Source organism: Meles meles, chromosome 5 (assembly GCF_922984935.1).
Source record: "Meles meles chromosome 5, mMelMel3.1 paternal haplotype, whole genome shotgun sequence".
Lineage (NCBI taxonomy): Eukaryota > Metazoa > Chordata > Mammalia > Carnivora > Mustelidae > Meles > Meles meles.
The window spans coordinates 31,420,954-31,436,530 of record NC_060070.1 but is presented as its reverse complement, the minus strand read 5'-3'; the positions used below and the strand labels follow the sequence as shown (position 1 = coordinate 31,436,530).

At 33.5% G+C, this 15,577-nt stretch overlaps 1 protein-coding gene across 2 annotated transcripts in view; it reads right to left on the bottom strand.

Annotated features, from left to right (window-relative positions):
- The window catches only part of ASCC3 (activating signal cointegrator 1 complex subunit 3), a 361,766-nt gene that overhangs the window by 66,622 nt on the left and 279,567 nt on the right, over positions 1-15,577 (bottom strand). For both annotated transcript variants that reach the window (XM_046005036.1, XM_046005037.1), the window contains exons 35-36: positions 8,313-8,424; positions 7,983-8,117 (exon numbers count right to left, since the gene is read on the bottom strand). In XM_046005036.1, the coding sequence (XP_045860992.1) occupies positions 7,983-8,117; positions 8,313-8,424 (247 nt within the window). The remainder of the gene's footprint in view (positions 1-7,982; positions 8,118-8,312; positions 8,425-15,577) is intronic.

The following is a 15,577-nucleotide window of genomic DNA, read 5'->3' as shown; positions in this document are numbered from 1 at the left end:
CTCTTTTTAAAACAATACTGCTTATTTCTCCAATCTCATGTTTGAGGAAGATGTATTTGTAATTTTTTATCAAAAGATTTGTAGTTGTGCCCAAACAGGACAAACTTCAAGCATTAAAAATGCTCTGTTACTGAAAATGTTCTATACACAGGCAGAGCAAAGAATCTGTATGCCTTTAAAGAACGCAGTACAGAGAACTGCCAAACCTGGAAATGTATGGACATATAAAAATCTTATTGCTCTGGTACTTTCTAAATTTGGAATGGTTCTATTTTATATTAACATATGAAACCCATACTTTTAGTCAATATCCAAGGCTTTGTGAAAAAATAAGAATTTCACAACTTTTCAGATTGGATATTTGATATATAATCTCATGTTTCTGTGTAGTCACAAGAACCATAACAACTGAGTATATCTTTTAAAAATGTTTATTGAAAATTCTAGAGACAGGATACATTTGGGGCATATTCTGCTTTCTTTCAAAGCTATTAATATGATAGCAAGCATATTCCTAAATCTGTTCAAATAAATTTTCCCTAACTTTGAAATCTTTTTATTTCTATTATGGTTTTAAAATAGGTTACCTTCTAAAAGTTCACTGAACATATCAAATCATGATCCTTGTTTGCCATGACGACAGGCACTTTCTACTCTAGATGTGGGCTTTCAGTGCCAACATCATTAAGAGATTCTTTAAATTACTTTTTAAATGTCCTTTTCCCTCAGGATTTTCACTTATATCTAATTAGACTACTTACTCTATGCCATGTAATCCCTGTTGCCAAAACTGCTAAATGCTTCAATAAGTAGGAGGAGGGCATCAATGGAGCAAGACAGATGTAATGTCACTGGTTAACAATAGAAGTGTGAAGCAGCTGCCTTAATTATGAAGCTTATTAATTCATAGTGTTAAAAAAAAACTTGGCAAGAGTTCTTATAAAATAGCTAAACTTTCCAAATAGCATCATATCATTTAAAACTTAAAATACATGTTTTCACTAAGAAATAGTGCAATAATTATTTTGTCACAGTAATTAACATCTGCATTTAACATCTATAATTCTAAGTTACAAGGCCACACATGATTTTAAAAGTAATTGTTTTTAAATTAACTTTTTGAAAATATATGCCCTTATTCTTCCATGCTTTAAACATTTTTTACAGTTGGAATTAAAACACTGGATAAGGATAAACTACGTCTTGGAGAGGAAGTGAGGTAGAGAGAAGGAATTCTAAAGAACTACTCTCTATGAACCTGGAAAATATAACCTCATTAAATTTCAATTTCATTATGTGTATATTAATGTTTACCATGAAGCAGTGTTTGATGATTACAAATAATGTGTATAAAATGCCTGGCATGTAGTAGGTGCTCAATAAAAGAGCAGTACTTTTAATAGATGCATTGGAAAGACAAAATTTAAACAAATGGGTTGCTATTATAGAATAAGACTGGTAAACAGAAATAGTCTCAGTACAGTCTTTGGCCTTGGAGCTTTTCACTATCATTTAAAGGTAATGACAGCTGAAGATGTAAGCTAGAAACAATTCAATTTCTTAGAAAGAAGACAAATGAATAGAAATGAAATCTCAAGAGGTATTACTAAAAAAAATTAGTCAAAGTGTATTTTCTTTTTCAGTTTGACTGAAATAAAAATTTATATATAATGGAGTAACAACCAACAAAAATTAGTTCCTGGTAGTTAAACACACTGCCACGTTTAAAAAAACAGGCAAAACTCCTGATATTACTCGGAAGGATGAAAATATTCCAAGTATCCAGTGGGCCAAGAGAAAACTCATGTAAATGCCACACAGGTCTAATCCTAATCCCCACCTTTTCTGGTCTGTAAAGGAATGATTACCATCTATCCCACCGAATCTGACAGTTTCACCTTGTCTTTTAGTTCTTCAGTAGTTTTATCATTAATAAATTCATTCCAGCCCTTTCTGAATCTATATATTTGGCGTGTGTGTGTGTGTGTGTGTATGTGTATAAGCATGTGTGTGTATGCTTATACACACACACACACACTCTCTCTTGCATGTTTGTCAGTAATGTTCACTATTCAATCTCCTGTCCCTACAAAGAGCCTCACACATGATAGGTACAAAATAAATATTTTTTGCAAGAATTAGTATATGGTCTGTGGGTAGAAATATGACTGATAGAATCTAATATAGACCAGTGTAGAGCATAACGTATTAAGGATAAAATATATACATTACGCATACATCATTTTATGCATAAGATATTTCTTTTTCTTTTTTTTAAGATATTTATTTCTTAAGACAATTTCACTTAGGTTAGTTCCTTATTGGGAAGAGTTAGTTTTCAACTTCAAACTCAGAAATTTCCTGTTTGTCCATACTTTGGTCAAAAGGATGATTACCATCAATATAACACCATTCTGCAAAATACCAGTCTGACCCCAACCATTCTACTGATAGAAGAAAAAGAACAGAATTCAGAAGACGGTGTACATGAACTTAATGTATTTTTTTTTAACTCAAACCTGACAACCTTCTATGAACACTGGAAGAGGGAAGTCTATAGTGCCAAAAAACACTGTACAAGGAAGCATGTCATGAAATGACCTGGTTAAATAAATGCTTTCTCTTTTATTTTTGAAAGAAAAAAAACTGTCTGGTAAATATTATAAAGGCACTAAAATTGCATCCTTACTTAAAAAGGAATTCAGAAAAGTGGACAGTGATATGCAAAATGACCAAATAAACAATAGGAATTCTAATTCATTTAGGTAAAGGAAAAACAACTCTATAGCTATGAGATTTTAAATACATATCTTTTCTAAAGGGAAAAAGATCTAAAAACAGTTATTAGTTATCAGTTATGTATACATAAAATCAAGAGATTATCACTTGAAACTATATCTGATGTTAAATGAAGAGAAATAATATATTTATGTATTTTTAAATGTCTGGTGAAGGTGAGTCAATGTCATAATATTTTTTTTTTCTTCTATGGTTGGTTATGGTGAAAATGAAATCAATGTCTTAATATTCTTTTTTCCTTTTATGATTGGTTACCTTCTAGTTTTTTTCCTCTATGCCAGGTATAATCAATCACATTGCAACACTGAGAACCTCAAAGAAAATCTTAATGAACACACTTTCTATACCATTATTAATACCAAAGGAAAGAAAACAAAAGTTAAATATGTAACCTAAGATAAAATGAGAAAACTTCATTCACTGCCAAAACTAAACTGATGGAAATATTAGAGTAAGTTCAAAGTAATACTCAAGAGAATAGAAGCTTTTCAGTTGTGATCTCAGGAACACTAAAAATTCATTAAAAAATAATATATTGATAAAAAGTTGAAAGATGACTTTAGAAACACCAACGACTATCTTTATAAAAGGAGATGCTGGCAGTGAATGGGTTCTAATACTGAATTTTTCAAAACTATAATGTGACATTATTAGCATTATAATAAAACAATAATAATGAAAATAGGCCTTTGAAACTAATGACACTCCTTTTGGTTATCTTTGCCCTGTTGTGTTTATCATCCTGTTCTCCATAGCTCCTGTCTGACTGCTTTTTTCTCCTTGTTTCAAAACCATAAGCAGATTAACACCCATTTTTGGAGGTGAGAGTAAAGATAATGAGGTTATGTGAATCATTTAGGAATATTTAGGGTGGTAACAGTGAACATTAAAAAACAATACTTTTCAGCAACAGAATGAATTCTAGAAATTGCACTGTAATTACTTCAAATCCAATCTTGCTTTACTATTGCATATTTGTTACTTATACACATATGTTCTCTAGTGAATGGAAAGTAATTTCTACACAAGAAATTAATAAAACAGTGGTACCTGCAGATCTTCTTGTCAATATGTGTCCCACAGTTCTAAAGCCCCAGTATCCTCATTCAAAAACCAGTGTCACTGAGATATTACAGACTTAGATGCTAGGTAGCACAGGGTGAGTTTCCTAGACTAAACACATAGGATGAAGAGATGACATCATAGTTGCTGTGAAAATTATTACAGGTACCCCAAATCATATCCATATAAATTCACTGTTGAGTTTATCTCACATGTATTTGCAGTTGATTTTTTTTTTATCACAAGAACTGACTTTATTTTAATAAAAATAAACCATGAGATCGGTGTAACTGGTTTTATGATGTAATGGTGGAAAGAAGCAGGCTGCTGAAAGGAAACGGGCAGACCTCTTGTTCTGACCAATGCCTTTTCAGAGAAGACTGAAGAGGATAACAGCCTAATTCTCTTGATACCGGATATATTTTTGGGTCTTTTTTTAGGGGGGCGTAGAAGGATATGGAGTGTAATAGGCATATGGTTTTCACAAACCTTTACAAACAATGTGCATCCAGTCTTTTTTTTTACCCCATGGACTAGAAGGACATATATTGCTAAAATGTCTATACTACCCAAAGCAATATGCATACTTAATGCAATTCCTACCAAAATAGCACTAGCATTTTTCACAAAAAAAGAGCTAAAACAAAGTCCTAAAATTTGTGTGGAACCACACAAGACCCCGAGTAGCCAAAGCAATCTTGAAAAAGAAGAGCGAAGCTGGAGGCATCACAATTCTGGACTTCAAGTTCTATTACAAAGCTGTCATCATCAAGACAGTATGGTACTGGCACAAAACAGACACACAGATCAATGGAACAGAATAGAAAACCTAGAAATGGACCCACAACTCTATGATCAACTAATTTTAGACATATCAGGAAAAAATATTCAATGGAAAAAAGATGGTCTCTTCAACAAATGCTGTTGGGAAAACTGGACAGCAACATGCTGAAGAATGAAACTGGAACTTTTTTTTTTTTAACGCCATACACAAAAATAAATTAAAAATGGATGAAAGACCTAAATGTGATGCAGGGAACCATCAAAATTCTAGAGGAGAACATAGGCAGCAACCTCTCTGACCCACGGACACACTAGACTATGCAACTCCTTACTAGACACATCTCCAGAGCCAAAGGAAACAAAAGCAAGAATTACTAGGACTTCAACAAGATAAAAATCTGCACACCAAAGGAAACAATCAACCAAACTAAAAGGCAACCCACGAATGGAAGATATCTGCAAATATGATCTTGGGTTAGTATTCAAAATGTGCGTCCAGCATCTAGTCTTAACATGTACCTCTTACCTCAATATCTTCCACTTCAGTTTGTGTGTGTGTGTGTGTGTGTGTGTGTGTGAGAGAGAGAGACATGAGAGGCAGCACAGGACAGTGGTTAAGAACCCAGGGACGGGGCGCCTGCGTGGCTGAGTGGGTTAAAGCCTCTGCCTTCGGCTCAGGTCATGATCCCGGGGTCCTGGGATCGAGCCCCACATCGGGCTCTCTGCTCCACAGGGAGCCTGCTTCCTCCTCTCTCTCTGCCTGCCTCTCTGCCTACTTGTGGTTTCTCTCTGTCAAATAAATAAAATATTAAAAAAAAAAAAAAAAAAAAAGAACCCAGGGACTTCGGGAAGCAAACCGAGGGTTTTAGAAGGAAGGGGGCGTGGGGGATTGGTGAGCCTGGCGATGGGTATTAAGGAGGGCACCGATTGCATGGAGCACTGGGTGTTATACACAAACAATGAATCATGGAAAACTACAACAAAAACTAATGATGTACTACAGGGTGACTAACATAACACAATAAAAACCAAAACAAAATAAAAAACAACCGGAAAACCCCACCCATACTTGGGCTGCTAGACTGCAGTCATTAAGTATTTTTTTTTTTTTTAAAGATTTTATTTTATTTATTTGACAGTGAGAGAGAGAGATCATAAGTAGGCAGAAAGGCAGGCAGAGAGAGAGGAGGAAGCAGGCTCCCTGCGGAGCAGAGAGCCTGATGTGGGGCTCGATCCCAGGACCCTGAGATCATGACCCGAGCCGAAGGCAGCGGCTTAATCCACTGAGCCACCCAGGCGCCCCTGCAGTCATTAAGTATTGACTTAATGTGCAATCTTAGGTTAGTTAACCTGTAAAAGGGGAATAATAATGGGATGTTATCAATATAAAATGAGTGGTTATTGTTAGAATTAAATGAGTTTATTGATGTAAAGTTCCTAGAATAGTGCTTAGCACATGAAAAGTGCTCAAAGGTGTTAGCTTTTATTACGTGTGTTCCCAAGGTAGGCATATATTTTTAAATATTAGATTAGACAAATATATCAAGGTAGGTAAATATGAAAGGAAAATTATATTCTTAAATCTAGTTTAAAATACTTGCCCAAATTAATTAACCATGATTTTACTGTCTCCCACCCAGATAAATCCCATTTTTATGACTCTCCAACTAAGAAATAATAAAAACCTCGCTCTTAGGGAACTAAAAATTCTTATTTTTTTATACTTATTATTTCAGAAATGAATCTTTTTTTTTTCCATTTTATTTATTTTTTCAGCGTAACAGTATTCATTCTTTTTGCACAACACCCAGTGCTCCATGCAAAACGTGCCCTCCCCATTACCCACCACCTGTTCCCCCAACCTCCCACCCCTGACCCTTCAAAACCCTCAGGTTGTTTTTCAGAGTCCATAGTCTCTTATGGTTCGCCTCCCCTTCCAAATTTTTTTTTTTTTTAATAAACATATAATGTATTTTTATCCCCAGGGGTACAGGTCTGTGAATCGCCAGGTTTACACACTTCACAGCACTCATGATAGCACTTACCCTCCCCAATGTCCATAGCCCCCTCCCCCTCTCCCAATCCCACCCCCCCCAGCAACCCCCAGTTTGTTTTATGAGATTAAGAGTCATTTATGGTTTGTCTCCCTCCCAATCCCATCTTGTTTCATTTATTCTTCTCCTATCCCCCTAACCCCCCATGTTGCATCTCCATGTCCTCATATCAGGGAGATCATATGATAGTTGTCTTTCTCCGATTGACTTATTTCACTAAGCATGATACGCTCTAGTTCCATCCACGTCGTCGCAAATGGCATGATTTCATCAGAAATGAATCTTTAATTTTATAAAAAAGTTTTTGAAAGTGGCATCATATACTTTAATTCTCTACTCTTTTCTTTAAAGCAAATAACAGAACTGACGACTACAACAGGATCCATCCATCAATTCATTAACAAATTATTTTCTGACTCACTATACTGTACTTGGCCTTATGTTGCATACAAAATCCACAAACCAGCTTCTCAAAGGAAAAACACGAAAAATTGGAAACTGTGAATGGGATATTGAAGCCATTGAGAATGATAAGCAAAGGAGGTAAGAAAAAAGCTAGTAAGTAAGTGAACTATCTCAAAATCAATGAATATGTAAGAGAAGGACCTTAAAGACATTATAAGTCCAATGGCTCTTAACTCTTTAAAATAATACCACTGAGCATGAGGAATAAGATAACATGTAGTATTCATTTATAACACATGTATTGACTAATGTGCTCACAAGGTTTTGTAGTAATTAAATTTAAATTGTTCTTGTTTTTACCCTGTAATAAATACGGTTGTAAAAATACAAATTTTCGAAGGGGGAAAAGGGTGGGAGTTGAACAGCTTTATTGCCAATAAGTAAATCTAAGAGATCTTAATTGTGTGTCCCTATGGACACACATCATGGATTCAAGAAGAATGACTCAAAAGAAGCAGTAAGAAAGCTTTCAATTATAATTCACAGAAGTTATTATATTGAAGGATAGGGTGATCATCTGGCTGCTGAAGATAGCCCAGTTTATACCTATTATCCCAACTTAAATATTAATAGTGATCCATTCCATTCTCAGAAGTACCCAAGTTTGGATAATAAATTATGTGGGAAACTTTGTCCAAATATGTTTCTCTGTAGTGATCTTGTTTGGCAGAGGAAAAGTCTTTATAAACAGTTTCTGCCAAATTTCTAGACACACTGGCTGGCAGCAATTTAAGACCCAAATTAAAAGAGAAGGTGCGAAATATATAGGATATAATTTCTTTATATTAAAAAGCAATGCAATAATATTATGAAACTTACACTCAAAATTGAAAGCAATTCTTCGGTACCGCATTCAGGTTTCAAACGCTCTTTGAACATTTTAACTGTTTGGTGCTTCAAATAGTAGTAAGAGGCAATTCGGCCATATGTCAGAGGTTCAATGCTCCGATTATCCTATTTCAAAAAGAAAGATAAAATGACAAATAAAGAGTACAATAGAAGTACATGCATTCATAAAATTAATAGTTCTTACTGCGGGTTGCTATTGCAACAATTTTGTTCAAATTTTCAGTTATCATTAGAACAAAAGCCCTACTGTTAAAAAGCTGGACAATCTTTTCACTTGGAATGTATAGGACTGAGTCATACCTCTCCAATTTCAATACAGTAGGAATATTCCAATTCAACCAGAGACTTCTCAACCAGACTGGACAGAAATTTGTTCACAGAATCATGGCTCACATCACTCAAATTGTAGTAACTAGAAAATAAGGAAGGTCATTATTTGTTTCAAGATTGTTTCTACTAAAATTAGCATTTCAATTTTTTACCATTCTATTTTTTTCAGGATTTCAAAGAACAATTACACTTATGGCAAATCAAAGAAGTAAAACAACTGCCAACTGCCAGTTTCACTGTACAGATCAAAATTCCCATACTAAGATTTGTGGACACCAATGAACAATAATAATACATTAAAATATGTATGATAAGCAGATAAAATTCAGCATCACATTAAAAGGACACTAATTTTCTAGTGTTAAAACTATCATGATTTCACTTTATACCTCTACAGAAAACTAAACTTACACACTAGATTTAGAAATAGAAGCATATTATATATTATATATAATTCCCTTCTATATACAAAACCCCATCCTCAGTAACTTTAAAAAAACACAAAGAACTATTGACTTGGGTAGCAGATGAATTCTTTTAGGACATTTAGTCATTTATTGTTCTCCAAATGCTTAATAAGTACATGTCACCCTAAGTATTGGAAGGGACATCATCACACTAACAATAAAGCACTTGAACTAAGCTTCTATATACAAAAAGCATACAGGTTCAGATCTGTATATTTTCTGAGTAAAGGCTGAAGGACATGCAATTCACCTGAATGCTCCTTCCTCTAAGTCCAAAAATGTCTTGCCAAATATCTAAGATTGTTAGGAGTCTGTGTCTGGGAACTGATTCAAAGCGTGACAATAATCCCACATCATGGCAGCTCTCTAATTCCTGGTGGTGAATCCTGTACCTTGATCAGCATAGAGAATTATATGTCCTATTTCCATCCAAATCAAGTAACACGAATGTAAAGTGACCTCAGAACAGACTCATCCCTGAAACCCCAGCACAAGGGTTGTACTTCTGCACAGGACTAGAAAGGAGATAGTCCTGGTCTGGGAAGCAAGTGCTAACAATCTCAATGGGAGAAGCCTAAAGGAAACCACGACAGGCCAAGTACGGTGACTTTTTTTTTTTTTTTCTTTCTTCAAAGGGAAAGATTTGGGGTCAGTATACTGCAAAAATTTATTTAAAAATACACAAAATAAGATGGGGCACTTGGGTGGCTCAGTGGGTTAGGCCTCTGCCTTTGGCTCAGGTCATGATCTCAAGGTCCTGGGATTGAGTCCTGCATCAGGCTCTCTGCTCCCTGGGGATTCTGCTTCCCCCTCTCTCTCTGCTGCCTCTCTGCTTACTTGTGATCTCTCTCTCTCTGTCAAATAAATAAATAAAATCTTAAAAAAAATAAAAATACACAAAATAGGACTTAAATGATGACATAATATACTTTCAATAGAAAGAGATGTTTGCACAAATGGCTAGGTATACCAATATGAGAGCCTCCACTGAGTAAGGATTAATAACGGACTATTTACTTGGGAAAGTAACTGTAAGTCACAATTACATGCTGATGATTTTAATTTTCACAAAAGAGAAATATTTTTCATTTTTATCTGCAGAGAAATTATTGCCTTTCCTGGAAAAATTCTTGTCACAGACCAAGATAAAGCAGCATTTATCAATGAACATATAAATAAGTACTGAAACCAGTGCTGTTGTTAATTTAAACAAAATGTACAAACTTTTATCTAACCAGGCATATAAAGTGAAAAAACCAGCATTAGAAACCATTAGAAAATATTTCCTTTATCCTGAAAAAAGAGTAAAATAAGTATTAGTTAGAATAATGTATTCTGCTATCAAAGGTGAAACTAAAAATTCTGGACATTCAACACTCCAAAAGAGATCTCTAAAGCCATTCCAAATTGATAGTGATACTTGTTGTCTTTCATTTTTTTCCCAACAAATGGAATTTATTAACCAAACGTTCTACAACAAAAGTGTTTACATTACACATTCTTTTGGCTTGCTAAATCTATAAATTTTCCAACACTATTTTCAGCTGCCTGGATTAATATACAGTTGATCAAATTATTCCTAAATTGAAAAAGAAAACTGAAAATGTGCTCAGGAACTGAGTAAGCAGAATTTCTATAGCAAGAATCAAATAATTCTTTATGCAATTATAATTACAGAAGGAAAACATTTTGAAAATAATTTACCATGAAAAACAAAAAGTTAAAATACCATTTTTGCCTAAAAATTTACAAGGCCATTTGAAAAGAAAAAGATCTCATGGATGCTGCTACTGATTACCAGAAACCTTTACCCTATAAATATAACTGAATGACAATTTTACCATTTTTTACTTTAACAAATTTAGTATACTTACAAGTAATATTTAAAACCATCTATAATAAAAACTCCCCTTCAAAAATTATGAATTTTTAAAATATTTACAAGGAATATTCTGATGGGTTAATACCCTTTCTAATGTTATCTAAGTTTATTGGGAAGTTTTTAAGATTAATTTGTAGCTTTTATTCAGATAAAGCACAGTCAGGATAAACATTTCTCAAACATTTAAAATAAGTTGCAAAAATAAAAAAAAGCAATTAAAGTTATGTCTCTGAGATTACAGCAAATTATTTGATGACTACATTACACATACTCCAACATGCTAAAAATTAACACAGTTTTTTCAAAATAATTTTAAAAATTTCCAGGTACTTCCTCTTAATATGGTTGTTTTTTTCTAATGTGCTCACCAACACTCTCACACTTGACTTGCCTAAGAGAAGAAATGCAAAAATTCAATTTAAGTAATTAGATTGACATTCAATTAACTCAGTATCAATACTTTTATCCTTATGGAATCTGGGGGTAATCCAGAATCTTCAAAAAAATTCTAAAATTTTTCACTTCAGGTATCCTGGCATATGTAAATGATAATTTTTATTTATTTTTAGAAAGTGTCAACTTTTAAAATAGAAAATGCTAGGTAGAATATTACATTCAAGAATAGGAAAATCTCAGTCATTAAAACACTTGTCTTCTATCCACCCTTCTAAACACTAAAATGCATAATTTTGGTTGTAATGTAACCTCACTGATTTATACTACTATTCTTTGCTAATATTTGACCTAAGTTTACTTACATTTCCAAATTCTTATAAAAGTTAGATTTGCTATGTCTTAATTAGATATATAATTTCAATACACTGTAAAATAAACTAAATGTAAATGGAATTACTGTCCAGGTCACATCAAATTTTGAGAGATAATATATTCTGACAGTTTTCTGTGAATAAACAATGGAGTCTATATTTACATGATCTTCATTAGCATTATATGGCCTTTGCTTCTACTACATGAACTTTTCAGTCACCGGGTAATTTCTGTCCTAAATAATTATAAGCATTTAGCTTAAAACATTATATATCATTAATTTCAATAATCACTTTACTAACTTGAAAAAGCAAGCAGCAGCTAAGTAAAAAGGTCTGTTTTCATGTTGCACTCTCCACAGTACAAAATTTACAATTTACTGGTTATTAAAACAGAAATATTACACAACTGTTTAATTACAAAGGATACAATGTAGTTTCATGCTCACTGCATTGGATCATCAAGTCATTATCTTCTCTCTGCCATAAACAGACAGCCTACCTTTTTGTCAGCATGCTATTTCATTTATTTCACAGAGAAACCCAGTTTCACAATAATTGACTTGTCAGAAGCTCTAATTTATGAGGCTGAGCTCTGTAAGATTTTTCTATATTGGACTCAACCTGCACACAAGCAGGGTTGAATATTTACAATGCTGTTAACAGGTGCTGAGTTGTTTAATGATTCTAATAGCCAGAAGCGTACTGAGAAAGCCAGCGGGATCACAATTACAGGCTGTTTGAACACAACAATTACTAGTCCCCTGGGAGGTGTGAAAGTCAAAGGCAGTTTGATACTGACAGCATCTAGCACATGGGCTAGACAAGCTAACTTCTATTAGCAGTCCATTGGGAAAAAGTCATAACAAACCTCTCCCTCCCGTAAAAATTTACAAAGTTCATTAAATTTAAACAATCCAAAAGGTAAAACAACTTTAAAAAAATTATCTTTAAAAGATCTTATCAAAGGACAAACAGGAAAACCACACATGAAACCTCAAGTTATCTTTTGGCAATGTTAATAAGGATGAAATTTTGCTGGTTGGGAATGAAAGAGATTTTATTGTAATCGAAAACATAGATAAAGTTACACCAAACAGTCTGGATTTAATGTGAATAGTGGCAGCCATTTCCTGTTTTGTTATTGTAAACCTGGCCAGAGATCTTGCTGGGAAATTTTTCATCAGTCTTGAAATGCTACAGCTATAACTGTCAGTACTGGGAAGTCATTTGTTACAGCACCATGTTTTTTTATGTTCAGATTATGCAGCAGTAATAATGACACAAATAATGAAAGTGGTTGCAGGGACAGCTGAAACTACCACAACATTTTTTGTCCCAGAAATGTTTAAAACCTTTCTCGGGGAAAAAAGAGAGTAAAATTGAACATACAAATTGAATCCAGAACTCAATTTGGAATATATTACATTTCATGATGCACCAGTACATGTGTTTATATACATTTGAAAACACTAATGTAATGTGTGTCTCTATATATATTTATGCATATAAATATCTTTATATGCATGTGCATATATTTGCATATAAATACATATCACACATGCAGGAGACTATAAGCAGACACACAGAGAACAATCCAGAAACAGTGGCAGAATCTTTGTCAACATAAGTTCTACTTTTGGCGGTGGTGTGCTGGGGGTACTTTACAGTAGTAGTAGTATTAAATGAAGGGGGCTGGAGAATTTGGTCATATTTACTATCTACGTGTGACTGTATTTTGAAAGTGGTCTTTATCTTTTCTATTTTAAATAAACCTCAATTTCTCGTTGTAACACACACATCCATGTATATAAGCCTGTCCCACCCACCCAAAAGTCACATCTCAATTTGTGACACTGAATAATATGGAGTGTTAAAGATAAATTAAAAGTACACATCAAAATATAAAAAAAATAATTTTATAATAAATTTAATAAATAAAATTAAATATATAAATTAAAACTACCCTTCATTTGAGACAATGATTTTAGCTTCCTTGAAACTTCTAATAGATCTAAAAATAAGTAGAAAAAATTTACCAATTTCCTGAACTTTTGTGCCTTTCTTTGCTTCCGGATTATGGAATAGGTGATTTTTAACACAGAAAAAGATAAAATAATGGGCCAATCAGAAAGAAAATTGTAGAGCTATACTATAACAGAAGTTTTAAGTAAAATACATAAATCATTAAAATTGATTTAGGCACATGTTCTCATTTGTGTCCAGATGTAAAGGTATAGATATTAAAACCGATTTTTTTTTTTTTTTTTTTTTTTGCATCACATGAACAAAGTCTGTATGGTATGGTTTCCATAAAGAACACATTTTCCAGCATAGCACTGGAAGAAGTGGAGAGGGAGTGTGGCTATTTGGGTTCTGGACCTGATAATGAGCCTGGGATGGAGATTGTGGCTCCTGGAGCTAGAGTGCCTGAAGAATTCCAGTGCTGCCTCTGCTACTTAGGAGCTTTGTGCTGATGGGCAAGTTGCTCAATCTCCCTGTGCTTCAGTCCCTTCATCTATAAAATGGGGATCATAATGATACTCAATTAGTTAGGCTCTTAAAACAATAACTCAAGTATAATAAATTATAAATAATGAGAGTGTATGTTTTTGTTTCTCATGTTATTAATTTCACTTTTTACCTTTATAAATTCCCTTCTCATATTTGTGTTTTGCTAATGTTCATCTAGTTCCTAGAGATGAATGCTTATTTTGTTTTCAAGCATTCACGCTATCTTGTAGATGGTCTAAATATATGAATACTCCTTGGAATTGTGCTGTGTCTGAAATTCACTGACTTTGTTATGTATTACTTTTATTTTCTTATAGCTCTAGTCTATACCTTTAAAATAAATTTTCACCTTCCACTAGAATAAGAATAGTTAAATCCCGAGTAGGTAGAATGCCTTTGCATTCTTTTCTTGTTTATTTCTGTATTTTACTACATTATACTCAGGGAATGTAGCCTTATGATCACTATGTTTTGAAATACACTGAGTTGTTCTGTGTGGTCTGGTGCATGTAACATTTTTATAAATAAATTTTGATGAGTGTTTAGAAGAAGACTTATTCTTTGTAGGAGGAGAATTATAAAGATACATACACATTTTCAAAGATACTGTTATTAAAATCCTGTTTTACGGAGTACAGTTTATCTCTCTTTGGAATGCTGATTTCCAAAAGAGATGTGTTCAAGTCTCTCCACATGATTGTAATTTAGTTAACATCTTGAATTTCTATCAGGGTTTGCTTTCTGTATTTTGATGCTATGTTTTTACATGTTTTACTTAAAACTTTGTAAACTACTTATTTAGTGATTGTGCTTGCTATCAATATGAACTATTCTTTGTCCTTTTAAAAAAGTGTTTCTTTGCTTTAAATTTCATTTTCTCTGATTTTAATTCTGCAACTTTTGCTTTCTCTTTGTTATTGTCCTTCATATCTTCTTTCAATCCTTAACTTTCAACTTTTTAATATCACTTTGATTTGATGTTTCTTAAAAATCATTTTTACCTGGATTTAAAATCATTGAATCTGAGAATTTGTCTTTCAACAGTTTAGCTTAAATTATTTTTAACATTTATGATTATAATAGACCAGACTTATGTAATGAATAGATCCTGTCAGTCCTCTGCTCAAAACCCCATAATGGTTCTTATATCATGGATAATGAAAGTCAAAGTCTTTCCCATGGTCTCTCAAGTCTCACATGACTGGTACAACCACCAATCCCCCAAGTCCCTAATCTCATCTCCTGCTACTGTTTACTCCTCATTCATTCTGCATCAGCTACAACTTCTCCTTTTTTTTTTTTTCTCATCAGCTACAACTTCTCTTTTCCATACCTTGCAAACACCCGACATGCATGCCTTAGAACCTCTCCTGTTCTCTTGGTTTGCAATGTTTTCCCTAGATATCATGTGGTCAAACTTCTCATCCCTTTCAAGCCTTTATTCAAAAGTCAGCACTTAAAAGAAAAAATACAGTATTATTAACTATAGTCACCATGCTGTAGATTATAGTATTTATCTTATACTGGAAATTTGTACCTTTTGACTAACATCTTCCCATTTCCCTCTTTAGCACCTTTAATTAGGCCCTGTCTCCATATTTAATA